This window comes from Phlebotomus papatasi, chromosome 1, assembly GCF_024763615.1.
Source record: "Phlebotomus papatasi isolate M1 chromosome 1, Ppap_2.1, whole genome shotgun sequence".
NCBI classification, from domain to species: Eukaryota; Metazoa; Arthropoda; class Insecta; order Diptera; family Psychodidae; genus Phlebotomus; species Phlebotomus papatasi.
Window position 1 is genome coordinate 36,885,965 of NC_077222.1, and position 23,287 is coordinate 36,909,251.

The following is a 23,287-nucleotide window of genomic DNA, read 5'->3' on the forward strand; positions in this document are numbered from 1 at the left end:
CTGTATACTAATAATACATTATGGGGCTGTACATAATATAAGTTATTTGTGGATTTGTTTACAATAGTTTGGCGTGCATGTATTAAGATGTATTAGAATGTATTAGGATAAACTTCTCTTTCTTCTTAAAAAGCGAAATTATTTTAAAAAAATCAATAATATTTGCATAATTAAAGCAATTGATATTATCAAAATTTTCAAAATCATTGGAATTTCTTGTAATTCTGGAATTCAAAATATATTAGGGATCTCGGATAATTTTGTGATCTGAAGATCACGTTTATAAATAGCGTAAAAAATTTAACTCAAATTTTGTTTAAAAAAAAAATGGACAAAAAAAGAAAGCCTAAAGCATTTTGTTATTATTCTTTCATTAAAAAAAATAATATAATTAGAAAAGCACTTTTAAATATTTTTGTTTGTCAATGAAAATAAAACTGAACATAAATAAATTCAATTTTTCATCATCGAAAACTCATCAATTTGATAAAACAGATATATTGTATTATACTTTCAGCTGACATATCATTCAAAATTGATTACTAATACTAATATAAATAACATTAATCAATGGCATATAATCTGTGAAAATCCTTTCCAAAAATTCATTTATTTTTTTCATTGTTTTTTCTGAGTTTGGCAATAGTGCATTTTCCTCACAAAATATGCGCGTTTTGCTGAAATCAATTTGTTTTCACTATGCAAAAGTGATTTTATATTACCACAAAAAAACAAATACAATCATTTATTGAATTTTAATGCTACTAGCCAATAAAATAATTACAGTATTTTGCTAATATGTCAAACCCCTCAGGTATTAATTTTTAAAAGAAGGAAATCCGCCTTTCGAAGCCTTCATTTTAGTTTATGTCCGAAGCCCGCATATACAATGATTTTGCAATAAAACAGTGAGTATTTACAGATTGATTTATTTAAAAATAACGTAGGGGAAATGCTCATAATTTTGTCCAGTTTCTTATTTTGGACACTTTGAGGATAACATTGGACACTAAAAATAAATTGATTAAAATGATGGATTTTTATTCCAATATTTGATGAATAATGAATTCTATCTAAATATTTGTTCTTTTTGGAAGATTTTAACACTAAATACGTTAAAATTTGAATATGATTTGAGTTGAAATTGCTTTGTTGAAAATTCAGTGTGAGCAATTGCTTACGAGAAATATGACAGAACTTCGTGGCTTACTTCAGTCTTATTTAGTTTTGGTGAAGTACTAACAAAGTTTGTCCGCTGTTTTTGAGTGATATTATTGAATATTCATTGAATATTGTGTTGATTCACGTTACTGATGATTTGTACATTTGACCTGAAGTGAGATTTGCCTTGTGAATTATATTTTTCGTGTGAAAAATGGGAAATTTTTTAAGACATTCACCAGTGAGGTGATGATTCTTATTTTGGACAGGTGTTTTTCTCACGAAATTTCGTGAAGTTTTAGCTTTTGTGATGACTAGGTTGGACAAATGCCTGGAGAAACAAAGGAGCATCATCTCTACGAAAGAGATGTAGCGAGAAATGCCTTGAAAGGCTCCCGGAAAGGTCAGGGAATGAGCGAATCCGCACGTACTTGGAGCACCGAAGTCAACTCACTTTAATGAATGATATGGAAAGTTTCCTGGCTTCTTGTGACATTCTACGTTTCCCTTACATGAACAGGAAGAGGACTTGGTAAGATTGGTTCATCAAATGAAGAACAATGGGCGTCCTATTGAGGCGGATTAGCTGTCCAAATTTACAGCCAAGTTGGACAAATTAATAAACAAGTTGTCCAAAATAAGAGCCAAGGTCACTTCTACTTATCAATTCATTTTTAAACGTATTAAAACTAATTTTAATAAAAATAAGACGATAAATAGCTTGCTAAGTTTCTAAACAACCCTTCTGAAAAGAGAGTAACAAGAAATGTCAATTAGTATAGAAAATATCGCACTTCAAACTTGGAACTTCGATGCTTATAAGCAGACTGTCCAAAATTATAAGCACTTCCCCTATGTGTGAAATATTCCTGATAGAACAGAATAATTGGGATAATTATATTTAATATGCTTGCTCGAGATCCACAGAGAGAAGCTATTTAATAATTCCACTCGTTCCTCTCCAAGAAACCATATTTTGGTTCAATTTTGCAATTTTGCACTGATATTCTGCACTTTCTTTCAGTATTTTAATAATAGTTCTAGAAATTAAGCGATTTAACATAACCATTTGGGGTTTTCGGGGGCATCTCGTCAAGTTCGACGTCAAGCTTTAGAAGTAAAGCGTAATCTTTTATTATTCATCGGTCACATACCAAATACAACTATGTTAAAGATCACATATTTTTATTAGATTCAACAATCTAATGAAAATTAGAGACTAAAAGTATTTGAAAATTTTGATGAAAAATACAAACTCTGTTAAAATTGAAAAAAAAAATCTTCTCCAGGAGAAACGTTTTCAAAAGTGGTGCAAGTTTTAGCTAATAGATACTTGCATAAATTGTCATAGATTTGAATGTGGTCCTAATTTACAATTATCCACAATAATATTTTTTTATAATTTTAGATATTTCAAAAAATACTTTTCTTCTTGGGTGCCTAGAGAGTCCTAAAATGGACAAAAGGGATAATAACCATAATTTATTATTTCTATTGGAGCTTCAAAATGTAAAATTCAGGATCCCTTACAAGATTATTTCTTTAACCTATGGGAATAAGTATAAACTCTTTTGAATGGTCATAGTACAATAAGTATAATTCCATTTATTAAATTATTTAATTCGTTTAAAACACTAAAATTGATTTAAACCGGTTCCATCTGATAAAATGAATAGGTCGTCGTTTTAAATTCAAATTTAATTATATCACTTCAATATTATTTTTTTTAAAAGCTTTGGGATGATTTTTGGATTGATTTAAATGTGTTCAAAAAGGGTAACGTATTACTTCAAGAGAAAAATAAATTTATTCGTCTGAACAAATAATACAAAAACAATCTGCGAACTGTTTTGTACTTGGGCATCCCACAAAATTCTATCCTAAATTTGATAATTATTGCAAAAGCCGAGAGCTTTTAGCTACTTCAAAAAGCAAAGCTTTATAGTAATTTGGTTGAAAAGCTCTCACATGCAAAAACAATCTTTCAAATTGCATTTTCATGTTGTTGGAAAATAAAAAAATACAACTCGTATTTCCACCTGCAAAAGTGCAATACTTCAGAAAAATCTATAGTTGAAGTAGTGCAATTTGTATGTGATTTAATTCTAGCAGTGATACTTTAATTGAAAAGCAAATAATTGTTGCATATTTTCGCTAATAATCACTAAATATGGCCTCTAACAGATGTATCGATTGGACGAATATTCCAACAAGTTGGAATCTCTAAAAAGCAAATTATGGCGGAACTAAACGCATAATCTATTTTTTACGATCCCCATTCAATGTAATTTCCTCGGAAGAAATAACACAGAATATGAGTAAAGAATCACTAATTGAATACCAATTTGCAGCAGAAGTAAAAATATTGAAAATTAAAATACCAATTGAGATGGAATGTGTATGGAGTTTCGACAAAATATAAAAAGAAAATCAGGAAGATTATGAAAATTCTCTCGTCTATATTTGCATTAATTTCACGTATTTATATTGTTCGATTATTTTGCTATTGAGGGTGACGCACTTTGAAGTTCATTTGCTTGCGAAATTTCAATTAATTAAGCATTTAATGCAACAATGTTAAATTCAAACAAATAAAAGTATTTATCGTACGTGACACTTTTGCCAAATGCATTTGTGACAAATAATTGGGTTTACCATGAATGTCCCATGGATTTACTTTAAACCTTTGATTCTCATCTTGTTATTTTAAGGTCATTTTCCATCGCTATTATAGGGTGGATAGTTTTCTGTACAACATTAGAATTTTGAGTTCAGATGACATGAGAATATGTGGAAAATTATGATGAGACTTTGTTATTGAACATACTATCGACTTTCAGACTTTGATTAGAACATCTTGCAATCGTGTCAAGTCTGAAATTACGTGATCCTATTGATGTGCTTAATTAAGTAGATATCAAAAGCATCCTAGCGTTAATGAAGTTTCTTAACAGCTAAAATTGTTCTTGATAGCAATCCTGGAGCAATATTGCAAATTTAGTATTTAAACGTTTTATATAGAACTGTTTCCGGATTTATATTTAATTTTCACTCAACAGAAAAACTTCAATCGACCTAATACAACTTTGTGCCTTTAGTAATATTTTCAATCAAAAGTTATTGAAAACTGAACTCCATTAAAGTTTAGCTTCAAAAGACTTGAATACTAATTTATAAACTGATAACAGTTTAATACATACTTCCAACCGGACTTACATCACAAACTTATTTAATCAAAGATCGTCATAGAAAATTGTCTTAATAGCTCTTTAATAGTTTTCCCCTGGCAAATAACAGAGAAAATATCCAACAGTCGGCTTGAAAAGTTAACAATAATTAGCCCCTTGTACTCAAAGTATCCTCTCTCGTGAGAAAATAACTTTACTTAGATATGCAACATTTTCGATCCATCTAATATTGTATATGAAGTTGATGTAAACTTTGTAAATATCACTTTGAAATGTGTCACATGCAAACCACAAGAAATTTAGGCCAATTTCTATATGCAGAAACTCTTGGATATTTTATCAAGTAAGCTCCTCAAGGGATGGCTTTTTGATGAAATCCTATAAACTTTAAAATAGATGTATTTTGATTATATCCTTTTTGGGTTCAGGCTTTTTAGATACACTTGCGGATGTCACACTTTATCCCAGAACACTTGTAAAGATATATAGCTTTGAGGAAGCATTAAAGAAGCAAACACCACACAATATTCGGAAAAGAAAAGAGAACTGTTTACATTCAATTCATAGAGCACAAATTGGCGGAGATACTGCCTTCGAGGATTTACACGGTGGAGGAAATTTTCGAATAATTTACCGGGGGAAAACACGGTACGGCGATAAGGATGAAAAAAACGCAAAATGTAGCAGCGAGTTAAATTGATGTTAAGCGGATAACTAAACGAAGACGACTGAAATGTTCAAGACACTCCAATTGATATCTAATCCCATTCCCGCGTTTCTACCTTTTGTGTTTAACATCGAAATGCTATACAGTCGAAGGAAAAATAATAGCGTCAGTCATGGAAAGTCATTATAATTAAAACATCAATTCCGTATATATTTCAATTTAAATTCAACCAATCAGTCTTAATACGTGGTCTAAGATTAGACAAAAATTATACTACACAGAAAAAAAATATGTCGTCAAATTGTTTGTAAATGTTTGTGTATTCCTATTAGGAACTTACAAAATGCTCATAAATCGTTATAACCGTTATAATACGTTATAAAGATTTCTTCGTAAATGTTCCTAAACGCTCAGAAAAATATTCGTAAAATTTTGTCATTTGTTCGTAAGTTTTTAGTAACAAACAAAAATGTACGAACAAATGCATAATAGAACAAAAAAATTCGTCAAGTGATCATGTTACAAACAAAATTTGTGAAAAAATACAAACTATTTAGTAGGTTGTACTATTTACGAGCATTTTGTAAGACCCCAATAAGAATTCCCAAACATTTACGAACAATTTGACGAGATATTTTATACTGTATCTAAATTGTTATTTGAATCATCCGTTATCATATCTGCATATCTGTCTATTTTAGGATTCTAATGATTTGGAAAAGAGCCTTTTCTAATTTTAAAAATTATCAACCGATTTAATCCGCTTCATAAATCACTCAAAAGATCGCTCAAAATAGCTTAGGAGTAATATAATTTAATATCGAATAAAAATTAATTATCAGTCGATAACCAATTGAAAACAATTCAGATTTGCAAAAAAAAAATCCAAGACCTTTCTAAGAAACCCTTAAATTAGTCGAATTGATAGAGAAATATCTTGAGTAGAGCATTTTTAGTCTTTGACTTTAAAAAACTGATATATGGAGACAGAGTGCTGTAAGTTTTATTCCATTGGATTTTAAACTTTGTGATAATACTCTTCGTAAGTCGGTTTAAAATAAAATAATTTATCTCAACTCCTCTTTACTATGAATTAAACAGCATTTTATTAAATTTGGACAGGAACGTTAAACTGATAGACACTACTTATGATACTTATTAGAGTACAATTAAATTATTTAAAATAAAGTCTAATTTCGAATTTTGAGGTGTCCTCACTGTAAAATCGTCACAGGTGTTTTACCAAAAAAATATAATTTTTCTTAGAAGCATCTTAGATACTAAAAGATCAAATTAAAACAAACAATGGGTGAGTAAGTGGCTCTCAGAGTGAACCGTGAGCGGCGATCGGCTAAATTGTGCCGATCTGGAGGTAAAAATCGACCGATTGTCACTCTTTTGTCAAGAAATCAGCACAATTTAGCAAGAAATCTACAGATTAGCATGTCGGACTGCCCATATTCAATCACAAAAATCGGCAGATCGGCACGATTTTTGCGAAGAATCGGCGGATTTAAATGTCAGTTAGCTCTTATGAAGTATAGCGTTCGTTTAAGCTCGTGTAACATTATAAATTGCCTACAGACAATTTCATGTAGTGGTAAATTTTAAGGGTAAGGAATCGACGTAACAATTTATTAACAATAATCCGGTGATCTTCGGATGGGAAATTTCAGCCTAGAATAAAAGAACTTTTCTTCCCAGAACTTTCGGTGCCCTATGCACCTTCTTCAGTGGCTATAGGAGCAATTTTATTACACGAAATTAATTTACAAATTTACTTTTCATCTTCAGTGAGTGAAAAAATGAAGATGAAAAGTAAATTTGTAAATAATTTTAGGGGAAACTGGGGCACCACCAAACACGGGGTACCACCAAACACTGCGATTTTTTAATCGAACATTGGATATCAGAGGATAAGACCGATATTAATTTATAGGCACTATAGGGATGCTTGTCCACTGAAGGAATGGTCTAGATAGCCCAAGTAGTTTAGAAATAAAAATTAGTGTTTGGTGGTACCCCGTGTTTGGTGATGCCCCAGTTTCCCCTATGTAATAAAATTGCTTCTATAGCCACTGAAGAAGGCGCGTAGGGCACCGAAAGCTCTAGGAAGAAAAGTTTTTTATTCTGGGCTGAAATTTCCCATCCGATTATCACCGGATTATTGGTAAATTTTGATGTACTTTACTGGAAACACTAATCTTGTAAACTTACTGTCTGTATCGGTAGGCCGGCACGAAATTAACAGATCGGCTCTCGAATTGAACTGTGAGCGGCACAGTTATCTACCCCTTGAAAACAAATTTCTTTTACGTGTTTAAACGTTCCTTTTACGTACTCTGAATAAAAATATTTTTCCAACACCACTTACATAAGCACTGGCACTGGATATAGCTAGGAAATAAGGAAGAGAAGCCCCTTTCGGATTCTTTGTATCTTTTTCGAAAGCTTTTTTTTACATTCATATTCTTCCCTTCAATTTTTTCATTTCTATTTATTTGCGATTTATTATTTTCTCTCTTTATTTAAATTTGATAAAAATTCATTACTCTGATCATTTTTATGAAAATTTTTACCGCCCAATTTGCTACAACCGATTAATTATAGCTTGATGGTATTTCTCAAATAAAAAGGGTGACTCTATTATTCTTTCAGTGACTGTATATATTGAATTGAGGTATATATTCTCTCTCTCTGTGGGCAATCCCTCTTAGCGTTTCACCTCGCGGCCAATCCACCCACAATCGAACAGAAAGCCTCAATAGGCATCAATACTCAAACAGCTTTTCCACTCTCACACTCAAAGTCAATTCAACCCATTTTTCCCACCCACAAAAGCACCACTTGAGCTTTTTTCTTGTTGAAACACTTTTCCACTGCACGACTACTCGTCCAATTGTATGTGCTTTCTTTCACAACACCCCAATAATTAACATCTTCTCGCAAAGACAATGACTTGAATATATCTCAGTTATTAGTGTAATGCTGTTGAAAAAAAAGCTTGAGCTTTTCTGTCTTCTCCACTCAAGTGTTTTTTCTATGACTTTCACCCCAGAATAGTTTTATTTTTTGCACTTGGACAAAAAAGAGTCTTGCTAACATTTGGCAAAACATCAAATTCACCCACGACTCTCCATGTTTGAACATAAAGCTCAACTTGTTAAGATTCGTGCCAAGAGGGACTATCTCGAAGAACATTGAGATTGCAAGATCCCACAGCAATGCAATCAATAAAGCTCATTCTTTTTTTCTCACTGTTAGAGTCTGCATGCAATCTTCTGTGAGACGTCTTATTTAAAATTCAAGACAATTTATTGCTTAAGAAAAACAAAATTCACCAAACAATAGATTAAGTTTTCAATATCAACGCTCAATTCGATTTTATAATTAAATTGCACAAAAATACAATGTTTTTTAATTAAAATTTTCCTCTAGTCTATCACAATTAATGGTAATTGCAAATTCATGAATAAAATAAAAAAAAAAAATAAATTGTTAAACAATTTAATACAAATTTGCAGTAGAAGTTATCGGCCAGTAAAGGAAATATTAAAATGTCAGATAAATTGATCGGTTTTTTTTAACTTGTTAACAGGTTAGGGGTCGAACTGTTACAGATATCAACTTCTTATTTTCAGTGACCCCACTCCCCATAAAAACGTAAAAATATATGTTCTTAGTATGACGCTACCATGCAAAAAATTGCTCCCCGATATCTCTATACCATTTTAAGAGTAGATAGAGATTGTTAAATGAAGAAATCGGTCACTATTAAATTATGGTAAAATTAAAACACGGATTGACATTTGAGCTTTTCTCTCCTTTACTCTCCTTACGACGTTTCGGAGGCTTGTTTCTTCCTTCCTCCGGTATGGAAATTATTGGGGAGAAATTGTTAGGCAGGAATCTCCTTACAATGGGCACTTGGACTTCAACTCTGGACAACAACATGCGAACGGTCCAATACGAACTAAAAACACGAACTCAGTTCGTATTGGACAGTTCAAACAAAGGTTAAAATTAATTGTTTTAATATCAATCTAATTTGATTTTTAAGCACTACACTCAAATGTTATTAAATTATCTCAACAATGAACCGGCGCAATTGGCTTTAGAGGGATGTCTCCGGTGATTGCCAGTGAAAATGTTAGTCACCCTAAAGATGAAAACACTTTTTTTTCGTTTTCCCCAGAGCTTTCGATTCTGATGGAGGTCTTCTTAAGTGGTCAACTAAATTGTGTTTCCAGGGTCTTTCTTAAGGATCGTGTGGTTCATGGGGTTCCAGATCATCATCAGTAGAATGTCAGTGTGGTGCGGCTTTCCTTCTAGAGAACTTTTCTCAACTATTTTTGAACTTTTTTGGTGGTTTTCTCTGAGAAAAGCTAACTTTAAGAAGGACTCTGGAAACTCAATTTACCCGGCTAACACACGGTAAGCAGTTACTAACTCAATGCTATAATTAAAGGCATTGAACATGCTCTTAAATAATAACTTAGTACAAGTTCATAAATTAAGACCTTAATAAGTACTTATTAAGTACTTATTAAGGATTTTTTTGAGCGAAAGTAGTGACATCTGGTGGCAAAAAGTGGAAACTGGAACAGAGAATGCGACAGACAGATGTTAACTATTGGATAGAAAGAGATGAAACAAATTGACGTTTCAGAAAAACATAACCTCAAAATGTTATTAAACATGTGGTGCCGGGCAGCATAAGACAACTGCAGTAGCTACGTGATTATTTCGACAATTAGACAGAAGTGAATTTTAGAGTGTTTCTGCGAGAAATAAAAAATACATGATGAATTAAAAATTTTTGTTTTATATGCATTAGAGTAAGTGTTTAAAAAGCGCTTAGTTGAAAGTCCTTCATTAAGTGCTTAGTGAAAATGCTTTTCATGTCCTTAATACAAACTACTTAATTAAATACTTTACCAAAGACCTTAATTAAGTACTTAGTGTTAAGGCTACCTCGTGCTATATTAGTTTCACAAAGCCACAAAGCGCTGACGTTTGTCTCATTTTCATATATTTTTCAAGTAGTTGGATGTTCTATAACTCCTTAAAATTAAGTAATTGATCTAAGAACTTATTAAGTACTTAATAAGTGCATCATATGTTAGCCGGGTAGTTGACCACTGAAGAAAATCCCCATCGGGATCGAAAGCTCTGGGCAAAACTAAAAAAGTGTTTTCATCTTAGGGTGACTAACATTTTCACTGGCAATCACCGGAGACATCCCTCTAAAGTTATTAAATTATTAATCTCATAAAAGATTTTACTACAATCGCATTATCTCACTGGTTAGACAGTAAAAGCTTTGAATGCTTTCTAGTTCTAACCAATCAGAGAACACGATAGTACTGAAATATTTTCTGCTTGAAATTAAACATTTAATTACATATGGATAACACTTCACTGAACAAATTGAAAAAGAAATATCGACCATTTTTTCGCAAATATTTAGTCAATAGTCACAGTTCAGCCATAAGACTGTCATTGGGCAGATTGAAATTAATTATTCTCAGGAGAATCATAGCTGAGCTTGACAAGAAAAGTGTAACACCCACAGTTCAGAAGAAATGAAATAAGGACTTTAAAGCAGAAGAAAATTTTACGATATGAAACTTTTTAATAGTTGAACTTGAAATACTTTTCCTTATTAAAAGTTTATGGGGAAGATTATAACCGTAAATTTGACGAATGACAGAGTATACTATTTTAAATTTTTCAGATAAAATCAAGATATATTTTGGGGTAGAAGGAAATTTTTGTCTTATTTGTAGGATGATGGAACAACAATCACTGATAATAAAGTCAATTATTACGTGATAAAATGTCTTATATAAGTTATAAAATTTTAATTGTACTTCAAAAAAGCGAATTAAAAAAAGACAACTTATAGATGTTTAACATTAACTTTTCAATTAAGTAAATTTGTTACACTTTATTTTGAAAACTTAAAGAAATTTGACACTTTAAAATGAAAGGATGTTTATCGGAGAGTGCGGAGAATACAAATCAGCTATGAAAAAGCAATCATGATGCTAATTTATAAATGTTTTGAAAACAATTTGTTTTGTATCTTAAGAAAAAGGTCTCATCCTTCTAAAAAATTATTTAATTAGAATCAAACACAAATTTTTGATGATGAAGAGTAAAACGCTTTTCGTATTAAACACTGCAATTATAAAATATAGTCAATTTTGAATAATACATTGTCGGATCATGAATACTGAATCCATATAATTCATTGATCTGTCAGCTTTTGAACCATGTGTAATTAGTGCAAATTGAACATACATTTGATATTGTTCGCTGTCGCTAGGAGCAAATTTATTAAAGTCCGATAATGCAATTTCATTTCATTTATTATATAATATTTTTCTATTGATATAATTGCTTAACATCTGATCAATCATATTTTATATAGATTTTGATTGTTGAATCCATAATTTATCAAAGAGAAAAAGTGTTTCAAAAATTTTGCATAACTTCAAGGGAAAATCACATTGACCTATATAAAGCTATCATCACTATCGTATCCATTGTCAATTGTGTTATCACACTATATAATAAAATTTTAATTCGACTAAGAGTATGATTTTTGACATTTTTGATTTTTATTAGGTTAATTTGTTAAACTTCGATTAATTTAATAATATATAATCGAACTTGGTCTAAATATAGAATGAAATTTCTATATTTTTATTAAAAAGCCTTAGTCTATTTCGCTTAAATCTGTTTGCACAAATTTTCGTAAGGTAAGTAAGTATAATTAATCAGACTCTAACAAATTAATTTAATAAAATTCAAAAATTAGAGTTTTAATAAATCCACATTAATAAAGAATTTTTTTTTTAGAAATTTAACGCGTATAATGTATGATATGAAGATAATGTTAAGCTCGAATTTATAAATCACTTCCATATATTCCAAGACATTGGGTTTAAAAGAGGAAAAGGAAGAAATTACCTAAAAAATCCTGAAACGAATTATTACAAAGCCTATAATAATTAATCGTAAAGTTTAGCTCATACACACAATCTCGTCTTTCTTTTAAAATATTACTGGTCAAACTACACATAGAAAGCAATATAAATTAATTATTAAACCCTCGAAATTTTAATTTTCTATGTAACTAGGGAACTATTTTTTGGTAAATCTTTACAATTTAGACATTATAGAGTAAAGTACCAACATGACGATTTACCAAAAAATGATAATCCGGTTAGCGTCAGATGGTAGAGTTAGGTTCTAGACAGTCGTTACGGCTTAAGCTGAGATACCGCTTAGTGAAAAATTGATAGGAATGTAGTACTAATCATTATTTTGATAATAATTACATTAACCGTCTCTCGGCTTAAGCCGTAAATATGTCTGGCACATTAGGCTTCTAGGTGGTCAAAGATGTCAAGTTTGTGAGGCTTTGCCTTTCTTGGAGGCCAAATAACTAAGTCACCAAATAAATAAGTCACAGCACTTCACGAACAATTTTACAGCAATATCGGCAATATCCTATCTTTGCTAATTAAAATTGCAAAAAAAATAATTTTTAAAACGGTTTTTGTTTTTGGTGATTTTTATGTGGGAAAAATGCATCAACAGCTCTGTAAAACAAAGTCTCTAAAATAACTGTCCCATCCGTCCGACAGAGACGATCATCGGATTATAGTTTTTGGGAGAAATTATGTCACGCTGATGGATCGTTTGGTCCCTTTTATCCATTCATTCGGCTGTTCGACTAACTCGTTTGTTTGTCCGTCCGGTTTTGAACAAACCTAAAAGCCAAAGGGTTAAGAATAATGACTTTAAATTTTCGGGGAATTCACTTCTAAATTGGCATTCGTGCCATTAGCGTTATCTTGATAATTTTAGAAACCTAAATTTTTGTGATATCTCGACCACACGTTGCGTGTCGTGCAATTTTTTCGTTTTTGGATTAAATTATTTAGACCTGCAAGGCGCACTTATATGAAATTAACCGTAATTCATTCGTAATAATGAGGGTCTAATAGGGGGTGGGAGGTAATGCGACACATAGCCTCTTCCCTTCAATTCCTATGTTCACCTCCAAGCTGGCTAGATGTCTGGTAGGCCGTAGGCCCCGGTACACTCAGGTGAGTGATAAAACATTGGGTAACCAACCGCAGTGGGAAGTCACGAACCTGAAGCTAACGAACAAGGGATCTGGTCCGCCTAAAGAGGGTTAGACGATGGACTAACAACCCCTCCCCGTAAAAGCAAGATTGTTACGGAAACTCGCAAGGAGCCTTCTGTAAGACGGACTTTTCGACAGCGACCTTAGCTACGTTTTTGAGCGAGCCAACGACCAGCCGCCAGGACTAGAGGAAGTCAGTGTGGTCAAAGGTTCAACAAATGAAAGTATAAAAAGTATATTTATTAATCGATTTCGAGAACTTTAAAGAGTCCCTGAGAAGTCAAAACCTGATTCTAACGGCTTTGAATCCATAAACGATTTTTTCTCAGAAATTCAATTTAATAAACATTATATAAATTACAGAGCCAAGGAATACTCTTTAAAATGATCGATCTCATGGACATGATGCTTTCTCATGAGGTGGATCTTTAAAGTAGACGTGTACCATCTAAGTCTCGTGTATAAACTTTCCACAAAGATAGAACGCTTTACCACCTGTCTTCTTACATAATTACCATATAAGATCACAAAAAATATATAATTCTCCAACTTTCAAAAGCCAATTGAGGAAAAGATATATGAATTTGATAGAAAACGATGAGGATTTGAAGGTCAATGTGACTCTGTCCTTAGCCATAGAGAGAATTCAAAATAAGATATGTTAATGTTTTGTTTATATTAATTAAATAGGTATTTGACAGAAGCTTGAAAAGGTATTTATAACCCAATTGATTGAATTTCGTGCGTTATTCCAAACCATGGGAATTTATTGGATAATTAATACGTAGTAATTTTTGAATTATTACAATTTATTGTTTCACCACAAATTGCATTTTCATCAACCACAAAAATACAAAAAGCATAAATTTTATTATGTGATCACAGGGAATACAGGCATATGTGGGTGAGGAAGTTAATTTATAATACAATCACAGAGAGTAGCAAAAGAGAGGATTAATTAATTAATCCAATATACCATTGAAAAGTCACGTGCACAATAATTTTCATCAATAATTGAAAAATGTTTCCACTACAATTTCACGCCTTAACTCTAATTTGCTGTGATTGACAGAACAAAGTTTATATTGGTTTTTCTGATGAATGGGGATGAATGGGTATCAATCACAAATTTTAATTAGGACCAAACAATAATAAATTTATAATAAGTTTCACTTACTTAAAGTACAGGTGTAATGAATTTACAGAGACGAACAGTTTAATTTATGGTTTTAGTGAATATTGTGGGCCCTTCAGCACGCCCTCGACTTTTTCTGGAAAACTATCTATGTGGCACTTTTGAGGGGCGGATGAATTTCCAACATATCTCTGGCAATTTGATAAAGGGTTAGGTTCCCAGAGAGAAATACGGGCGATTTCCGCCCTGCACAAGTCAACCGTCGAGATACTTGAATTAATGCGGAAGGGAAGTTTATTCGTGCGTGCCACAAAATGCGAAGGCGGTTTTGGAGGGATGGCACAGGGATGATTTCACATGCGACTCAAACAGGTGTCTGACAAACCACCCACTGTTGAGAGCCACAACCAGCGGAAACAAATACAAAGCAACAATCAATCGCCCAATATGTTTTCAACTCAAACCCCAATTGATATTAAACCCCATTCACCCACATTTTCTCACTATGTAACCCAGTGGTAATGTTACAGGTATTCCTGGGTCAACGCGTCACTCAAGTGTACACATAAAGTATTCAGGAAATGAATTTTAAAAATTTAAAGTTCTTTTTTTTATATAGATTTTGATAAAAAAAATGTGGCAAAGCAGCTTAACTTTGCAAAAAAACAGTAATTCCTAATTTTCTCTACCGGAAAATTAAAAAATATATGTGCTTTGTTTTTTTTTCATATAAATATATTTAAGAATTCATAACCGTCTGGAACCGATTTTCAGTTTAAAAGTTAAAAAGTTTAAAAGTTTTAAAGCTTAAAAGTTTGACACAACGTCGCAGGAGTATTGAATTTGAATGAATGAGGATGACCCAGCCTGAAAGTTTTATAGCCATTTTGAACTGGTTCAGACTTATCGAAGATTCCAAAATCTCTCAAATCAAGCCTTACAAGCCTCAATCTGTTGAGAAATAAGCTCTCTACGATTCATTAGCCTTTGAAATTAGGTTACAAACAAAAAGAAAATGCCCTCAAATAATTTAAAAAAAAAAAAACTTAAAAATACATCAGAAAATGAAGAAACTCTTACAACATATTTCGATAAAACAGGTTTTGAAAGAAACATCTTGTGTTGAAAATATTTAATAAGTTCTCCTTTCTGAAGCATCGCTCATTAAAGATTACATATGAGTATGATACCATATTTTAAAAGCACTTAATTTGGAAATTTTTTATCAACTTGTTTTAGTAAAAACTAAATAGCACAAGTTTAACTTAAAAAGAAAGCAGTTTTTGAAAAAAACACTAAATTTTCGAATTATTCAAATTTTAGTTCAAAAGTATTGCAAAAATTACAATTACACTAACACAAACACAAGAAAATTTGAAAAAACAATATTCCTGAAGTCTGGTTCCTTCTTAAAAATGTGTTAAAAATGTGAGGAAAATTTAATTTTCTTTTCTTTTCCCTTTTGAGGAACAGGTTAGAGTGACGGATAAAAAAGATTGAGGCTTCATATTTCTCTTTGTCCACCAGGACGAGTCTTAATGAACGTGCTTCAATGTCCAAAATTTTTAAAGTCCGCTGAAGAACTTTTGCAAATTTTGTACTTTGAAGTATTTGTCGTTTGATAGCTATAATTTATTTTACAAAATTCAATGAAAACCAAACTCTTATAATTTTGGTTTTTCAAAATTTTCTCAATAAACATAAAAAGACATGGCAAAGCATCCCTGTTATGCGGAATGTTCGAATTCACGAGATAGAGCCCTGTGAATAGAAAGGGATATTCGAGAAAAAAATCAATTACGATTTCTTGACTAATTCATTACCGAAGAACTTACATTACGTAAGAACTTTATTTCCTGAAATATATGTTATTCAAGGTTGTATATTTCAATTGATAAATGTGGAAAAATTAAAAGTATCAGTTTTAGAAAGAAAAAACGAAGACCGCCTGTGGGCGGTGTTATCGGTTCAGACGTAAAATTTTCAAAAATTACCGAACCTTTTATTTAATTGTTTTGGTTGTTATGGTAAAATATATCAGTTTTTTGCAACATATTAATCATGGACAACAATTGAGATTACACGAAGACTGCCCAGAATAAGTAAAATGGTCGATTTCTGCGAAATAAGCGAAATTGATAAAGAAGCAGACTTTAACAGTGAAGATGTGTTTCCTAATTCGACTTTAATGCCCCAGATCGTGAAATAAACAGGAAGATGACCAATGTATTTCGAAGTACCTTCAAATTATTATACAAGAAAGACTTTTTCATACCTGGCCCGTGACCTATTCGTTAAAAATCCGTCTTATTGCCATACCTTGAGCTTCATTAACGTCTTATTTTCAAAATTCTAAACGTTTTTTTCCTAAAATTTATCATTTTTTAGATCATCATAGAACATTCATCCATAAAAAACGTCCAAAATTTATTTATTTTACTATTTGTTCACTATTTTTCAATAAAAATATTTCAGTCTTTTGATGCCTTAAACAGAAATGACCGTCTCCAGGCGGTCTTTACCTTTTCTCACCTGGCGCCCAAACGAAAAGAGATAATGAAGAACAGATGGTTGCTTTGAGTTTATTAGACCATTAATTACCTTAGACAAAATGATTTAACTACTCTTTTTGGACATTAAAGAAAACACTGTTAGAGGGTTAAGGCTCATTTGTTAAATGTTTAGGAATGGTTTTCAACCTAATTCTAGTTAATTTCTTAATGATATTGGGTGTTTGAAAATATATATAGCAAATTTTGCTCCACATTAATTCATTATTTTAAAATTTTGAATTTTCGAGAGCCATAAGAGAAAGCTTTCTAGATTCGGACGGCTCAAACTTCGGACAACTCAGTTTTTTTCTATGCTCGTAATGGATTTGACCCATGACTCTACAGAAAATTTAAGGAATTGGACTAGCTATTACAATATTACAAAGGCCATATTCATCAATAAGATATTGAAAAAATTTCTTTTTCGAAGCCTGAGTCGTCCGAAGATAAGGTGGTTTCCTTATATGCCTAAAATTACCTCATCGTCTCTTACTTTCGATTCTAACACAATCCATAAGTTATCAAAGAGAAGAATTGAAAAACAATTTAATTACAAAAAATTATATACTTGGTAAAAGTCTCTTGTCTTTCATTTCCGAGATAATTGGGATAGCTTTAACAAGGAATGAGTAATAATGAGATCTACGTATTTCCCTCTGTAGTAAAAGAAACCATTCATAAAAATTTACCCTTATTTCTTTGACGTAAAGTCCAGTTTCGTGTATTAACATTTTCGTAAGGGTTTGCGTGAATGTTTATTGATTCCGCCTCTTGCCTTTAATTGCCACTCACTCATTGAAGTGGCTTGAACATAAATTTGATCTTGCACACGAAATTGAAATGAACTTAACCTTCAACTTGTATTACCCTTGAAAGGTAAATATTTGACTCATCAATATGATATGGAGGTGCGGGTATTTTGCCATTCGCGTGGCTTCTAGAAATGGCCCTGAATATATCTAGTGATTTACCTTATTTTGCGTCGTCTCCTCACTGGGCACCTCCAATCCGGCCCGAATATCCTGCATGGACAGTGTGGCGTCTGGACCCATGACATCTGCCAGTTCAAAGCTTCGAATGCAATTTGCGGGAGTGGCATTGGTGAATTGGGACGAGGGTACTGTGGATGAAATGTTTGTGGCACCGTGAAAATTACTCTGGACGTCTGCAAATGACGTCGTGTTGTAAAGTGGTCCATTTAGGGCTCGTGGTATTCGATGGGGATTCTGATACAGCGTACTCGGGTATCTGCAACAAGGATAAAATACCTCTAAAATTACCCCGAAACAAAAACTCCTGACAGTTAATTTCAATTCTTCGAAAAGATTGGAATTTTTCTAATTTCCACTATACCACCAAACCGAAAAAAATACTACATTCTATAAATGTAAAGAACGAAAATATCTTTACAGAATATTTAATACTTCACTACATATTTCAGTAAAGTGAAAAAAAATCTCATTTATGAAAACTCAATTTAAAGTTAAGAAAAATATCTTGGGCTTGTCTACAAGCTTCTGATTTTATCCAGAATAATTGGATTTCTTGCAATTTTCCTTCAATGTTTTGCATTTTGAGCTTGAACTCCCACCGAGAATTCCCCTTCATATGATATTCCCGTCAATGTAAAACTCCGTAAATTAATTTCTAATTAGTTGTGTGAATATGCTATTTTAGTGATTAATGCTCTATCAAAACTCCAATATATATTTCATTTATTTTTACTACTCGAGCTCAAAGAGATACAATTCTAAAACGGTTTGCAGATGACAAAGTTTAAAAGAAAATAGAGCTTTCAGATATCCATAACAATTTAATTTTCAATTAATCTAATTTTCAACCTCAGCTGTGATAAAATAAAATTTTTTATGACATTTTTTTTAATTTAATTTATTTTTTTAAACGGTTATGTGGTAGGTATAATAGAGAGTAACACAGAGGTAAAATGTTTATATAATATTAAAATAAAAAAACATTCGTTTGATGCTGCCATCAATATCCATATCCATAGTACTTAAAGTTATGGTAGAAAAATCACTTTATTCATCCAATAAAACAATGTAAAGCTATCATTTATGCATTTGCGTGAAATGTTGGAATATATAGTAAATATTTTTTCTACTTGACTGCTCTAATTTACTTTTTTTACTAAGGGAAAATTGAATAACATAAGCCATTGAATAACATAATAATTTTTAACGATATGCCTAAACTCACGACTCTAATGGTGTACCCCAAAATTATTTTTAGGTCGTTTGCGGAGATTGACAATGTTGTTTAGCATTCTAATTTATGTTAAAAATGGGTTCCGGTCAAAATCTCGAAACCCAAAATCCCGAAAGCCAAAATTCCGAAATTCAAAATACCGAACACCAAAATCCCGAAAGCCAAAATACCGAAAGCAAAACCTCGAATTCTTAAAAGTGTCATAGTTACTCCCACGATTGCATACGCACTTGCTGGAGGTAAAGGGAAATTTTCTGTGTCTTGGGAAATTATTCTACACATTATCCTCCATCCTTTTCAGTATTTTGGCTTTTGGGATTTTGGCTTACGGATTTTTGGCGTTCGTGATTTTGGCTGCCTCCGGTTAAAAACAATTACAGCTATAAGTTCGGGATTTACACCAAGTTAGAATTTAGAGTTGATTTAGGTCAAATAAAAATCATCGAAAACACATAAGAATCGCAGAGTTGTAGGCTAATACTACATCATCACGCAAGGGCCGAGCTACTTTTACGGTATTTAAGAATCACAAAATATAAATCAACCACTTTTCAATTCACAAATTTTTCAAATCCCGCGATAATTAAAAAATATATTCAGGTTAATTCAGTAAAATAACATAAAAAAAACATTAATAAAAATTACTTTACAGGTCGATCAAAAAGTGCGCAAACTGACATTCTTTCGAAGTAAGATTTTGGCATACTTATGGCATTGAGTTTTTTGCCATTGCTCTTGAACCTCCTATACTTCAAAATTTCTCTCTGTCTTCCGATTCAACCATACGCAAAAATTCGCAAAGAAAGAATAGGTTTGTAGCATTAATGGATCGTTCTTAAAAACATTTCAAAAGCAAACTCATATCGAAATTCAAGCATTCGAATTCGAAGTACGGATTGCTTAATTATTTGCAATATTCACTAAATACGATCTACTTCTATCTCTTTTCCTTAAATAGACAAAATTTCTGTGGAAAGCATTTTCACGCTGGCCGTAAAACAGGGCTACAATAAATAAACATTACATTAAATTTCTAATTTACTTTTTATATTTACACTAAAATTGTGGAACTGTGCCTAATATTGGACAGATTCCGTGTAAGCACTGTTTCAAGTTGAATAATACTACAAATTTAATACAAATTTGATACTTCTTTTTAGGAAAGATGTATGAACCTTAAAAAAATAATTTAACGTCTTTGTCCTGTTTAAAATTTCTCTCAATACATTTATTTATGAATAAAAATATAGATAGGGTAAATGTACCAAATTTCGGCCAGCTTGTAATTCCGATCACTTTTTTTGTTCCTCGAATTTCCATAAATTTTTAGTTTTTGCATACTCTAGATATTATAAATACAATGCAAAAAACAACAAAAAATGTCGCTTCGGCAAATGAGATGATGTGAAAAAAACATTGGAAGAATTCTCAAAGGGCAAAGAATTACGAGAATGAAGGTGGCCGAAATAGGTCACCAAAGCTATGTCTGCATTTTTATTCATTTTAAAATGCATTAAGAATGATTTTAAACAAAATAAAGACGTTAAACTTTTTACAAGGTTCTAAGCAACACTCTTTCAGAAGAAAGAATAAAAAAAATCAATTTGTAGACTTAGAGACTACACTTATCTATTCGTTAGGCATTGTATTTACAACTTATTGAGAATGAAAAAAAATTTAAAATTTATAAAAAAAAAAATTTACAAGTAGTGCCCAAGATTACAAGATATGTAAATTAATAATAATTAACAATAAATTATTGGTTCTATATTTTTAAATTTTGTCATTGAAAAGCCCGTAACTCTCATCACCAATTTTTATTAGTTTCAGTATCGGTTTTTTTTTAAGTATTCTAATGATTGGAAAATAGTAACTTCAACGACTTTAAGAATATCCTTCAAAAACAATATCTTCAGTATTTTTTCATAATTTGGCAAATTAATAAAATGAATTAAATTACACACTGTTTGAGCTCAAAGAGTATGAAAGCAAAGTATGAGTAATGGGCCAACGAAATTTATAATATATTTATTGTAGTATATAAAAAGCGCTATTATTACGTTAACATCGTAATAGTAGAAGAGAGTAAATAGAACTCATTATTACAAGCCGAAAAAAAATCACGGTTCTTGAATAAGGTTGAAAATAAAATTTTCGATGAGTGAATTACTAGTGAAAGTTTATAAAAATTAAAGAGGATAATTTCCCATCAGATTTATAATTTGGTAAATATACTAACTAAAATGCTCAAAAATTCTGAAAGTTATAGTCTAATTGAAAAGGAAACAGACATGTCAAAATAATCAAAAAAGTTTTGATATTCTCCCAGAGGAGCTTTGATGAGTTTCTGTAAACCTCTAAATTGATTAGTTGCATCCTCATGAGCGTATAACAATATTTCATTTTGACCCTACACAGAAAAAAATATTTAGTAAAATTGTTCGTAAATGTTTGTGAATTCCTATGAGGGACTTACGAAATGCTCGTAAATCGTATAACCCATAAACAAGTTCGTAAAATGTTGTACTTATTTCAACAACATTGTTCGTAACACGATCACTTGACGAGCATTTTTTTGTATTTTTGCAAACATTTGTTCGTAAATCTTCGTAAACACACAAAAAATGTTCGTAAAATTTTGTCATTTGTTCGCAAATTTTTGTTTACCTGACGAATACTTTACGAACATTTACGAACAAATGACAAAATTTTACGAATATTTTTTGTGTGTTTACGAACATTTACGAGTAAATGTTTGCAAAAATACAAAAAATGCTCGTCAAATGATCATGTTACGAACAATGTTTGTGAAAAAAGTACAAAATTTTACGAACTTATTTGTGGGTTATACGATTTACGAGCATTTCGTAAGTCCCTCATAGGAATTCACAAACATTTACGAACAATTTTTAAAAAGTATTTTTTCTGTGTACTCTTACAGGTGCTCTACTTCCCACACGCAATTTCCATTGTGGGAAGTTTTAGTTGTAAGATTTTCCTCACAAATTCCAACATCCTGTGCACATTCTGATAAATTGAATTTAACCGCGGCTTCATATAGAAAATTTAGTTAGAGTTGCAAGTACTTACCTGTAGCTGTATCTCGAATTAAAATCATAGTCGTTGCTTTCATTAGTTCGGCGGGTGTTGATCATGGAAATTGCTCGGTCTCCACGAGCCGCTGCCATCATATACGTCCACATTGCGTTTCATGGCACTTCAACAGACGCCACGGGAAGAAAACTTTAAGAACCACCTCCCAAGAGGATTTTCCTCAATCTGCACTTTCCACTTCTTTGCTTCAACTGCAAGTTTTCCGCGTGATTGTTTGTAATGAATTAAACTGGTGTGAATTTTCAGTTAAAAGTCATGTCTGAGTGTAGGTTGGAAAAGTCATTAACATATCCTCAGGGTTCTTCCCTTATGATTTCCTCACTGGAAATCCTATCCCATCAAACATGCTCAATTAAATACGGGCGGATGGCTGTTTGTATGCCAAAGAGCAAGAGGTCATATAACAAAATTGTGCCATTGATTGTGATTCAATTTGGGTAAATTATCACTATAGGCTGTCCCATCAATTAGTGGATAGGTCTCTGTCCTCAAATTACATCAATAAAAATTCAGCAGGGTGCCCAATTTACTTAATTAATTTGCAACTTGCAAGCTTCTGGGTGTCTTGCAAAAAAAACATCACAATTTAAGACATGAGGGAGTGATGCCTCTGTGAGTAAAATTACATAAAAATACCATAAATCACCAATGCCCTCAAGTGCTTTTATCTTCGAAAATTCCTACGTGCTCTGAAAGGTAGACGAGATTTTTTCTTACTCTCCCTCCTTTTTGAATCCCATTTCGAAAGAAAATAAACGTGAGAAAAATTTTTTTCTCTCACTTCCAGAGAGTGAGAGAATATTTAAATTCTAGCCTCTTGACTCCTCCATCTCCCAATTTTTCGTGACAGTTCTTCTGTGTTATCTTTCCCCCATGAAATTACTGTACAATGTCCCAATACTTTCCCTCTTTCTAATACAACATTGGGATTTTTATTAAAAAATGAAGTGGGAAAGCATCTCAGCTTTGCAGAATGCCCGAAACTGCCGCTCTGCCTCATATATTCTACATGTTCTTAAAATTGGATTTAAACGATTTAATTATATACTTTTGATGAACAAATTTAAGATTTAAGTTAAA

At 31.8% G+C, this 23,287-nt stretch overlaps 1 protein-coding gene across 1 annotated transcript in view; it reads right to left on the bottom strand.

Moving 5' to 3' along the window:
- The window catches only part of LOC129799005 (cyclic nucleotide-gated cation channel subunit A), a 65,273-nt gene extending 42,917 nt beyond the window's left edge, over positions 1–22,356 (bottom strand). Inside the window, exons 1-2 of the mRNA XM_055842570.1 lie at positions 22,184–22,356; positions 17,839–18,115 (exon numbers count right to left, since the gene is read on the bottom strand). Coding sequence (XP_055698545.1) covers positions 17,839–18,115; positions 22,184–22,296 — 390 coding nt within the window. The 5' untranslated portion in view covers positions 22,297–22,356. The remainder of the gene's footprint in view (positions 1–17,838; positions 18,116–22,183) is intronic.
- Positions 22,357–23,287: the final 931 nt, after the last annotated feature.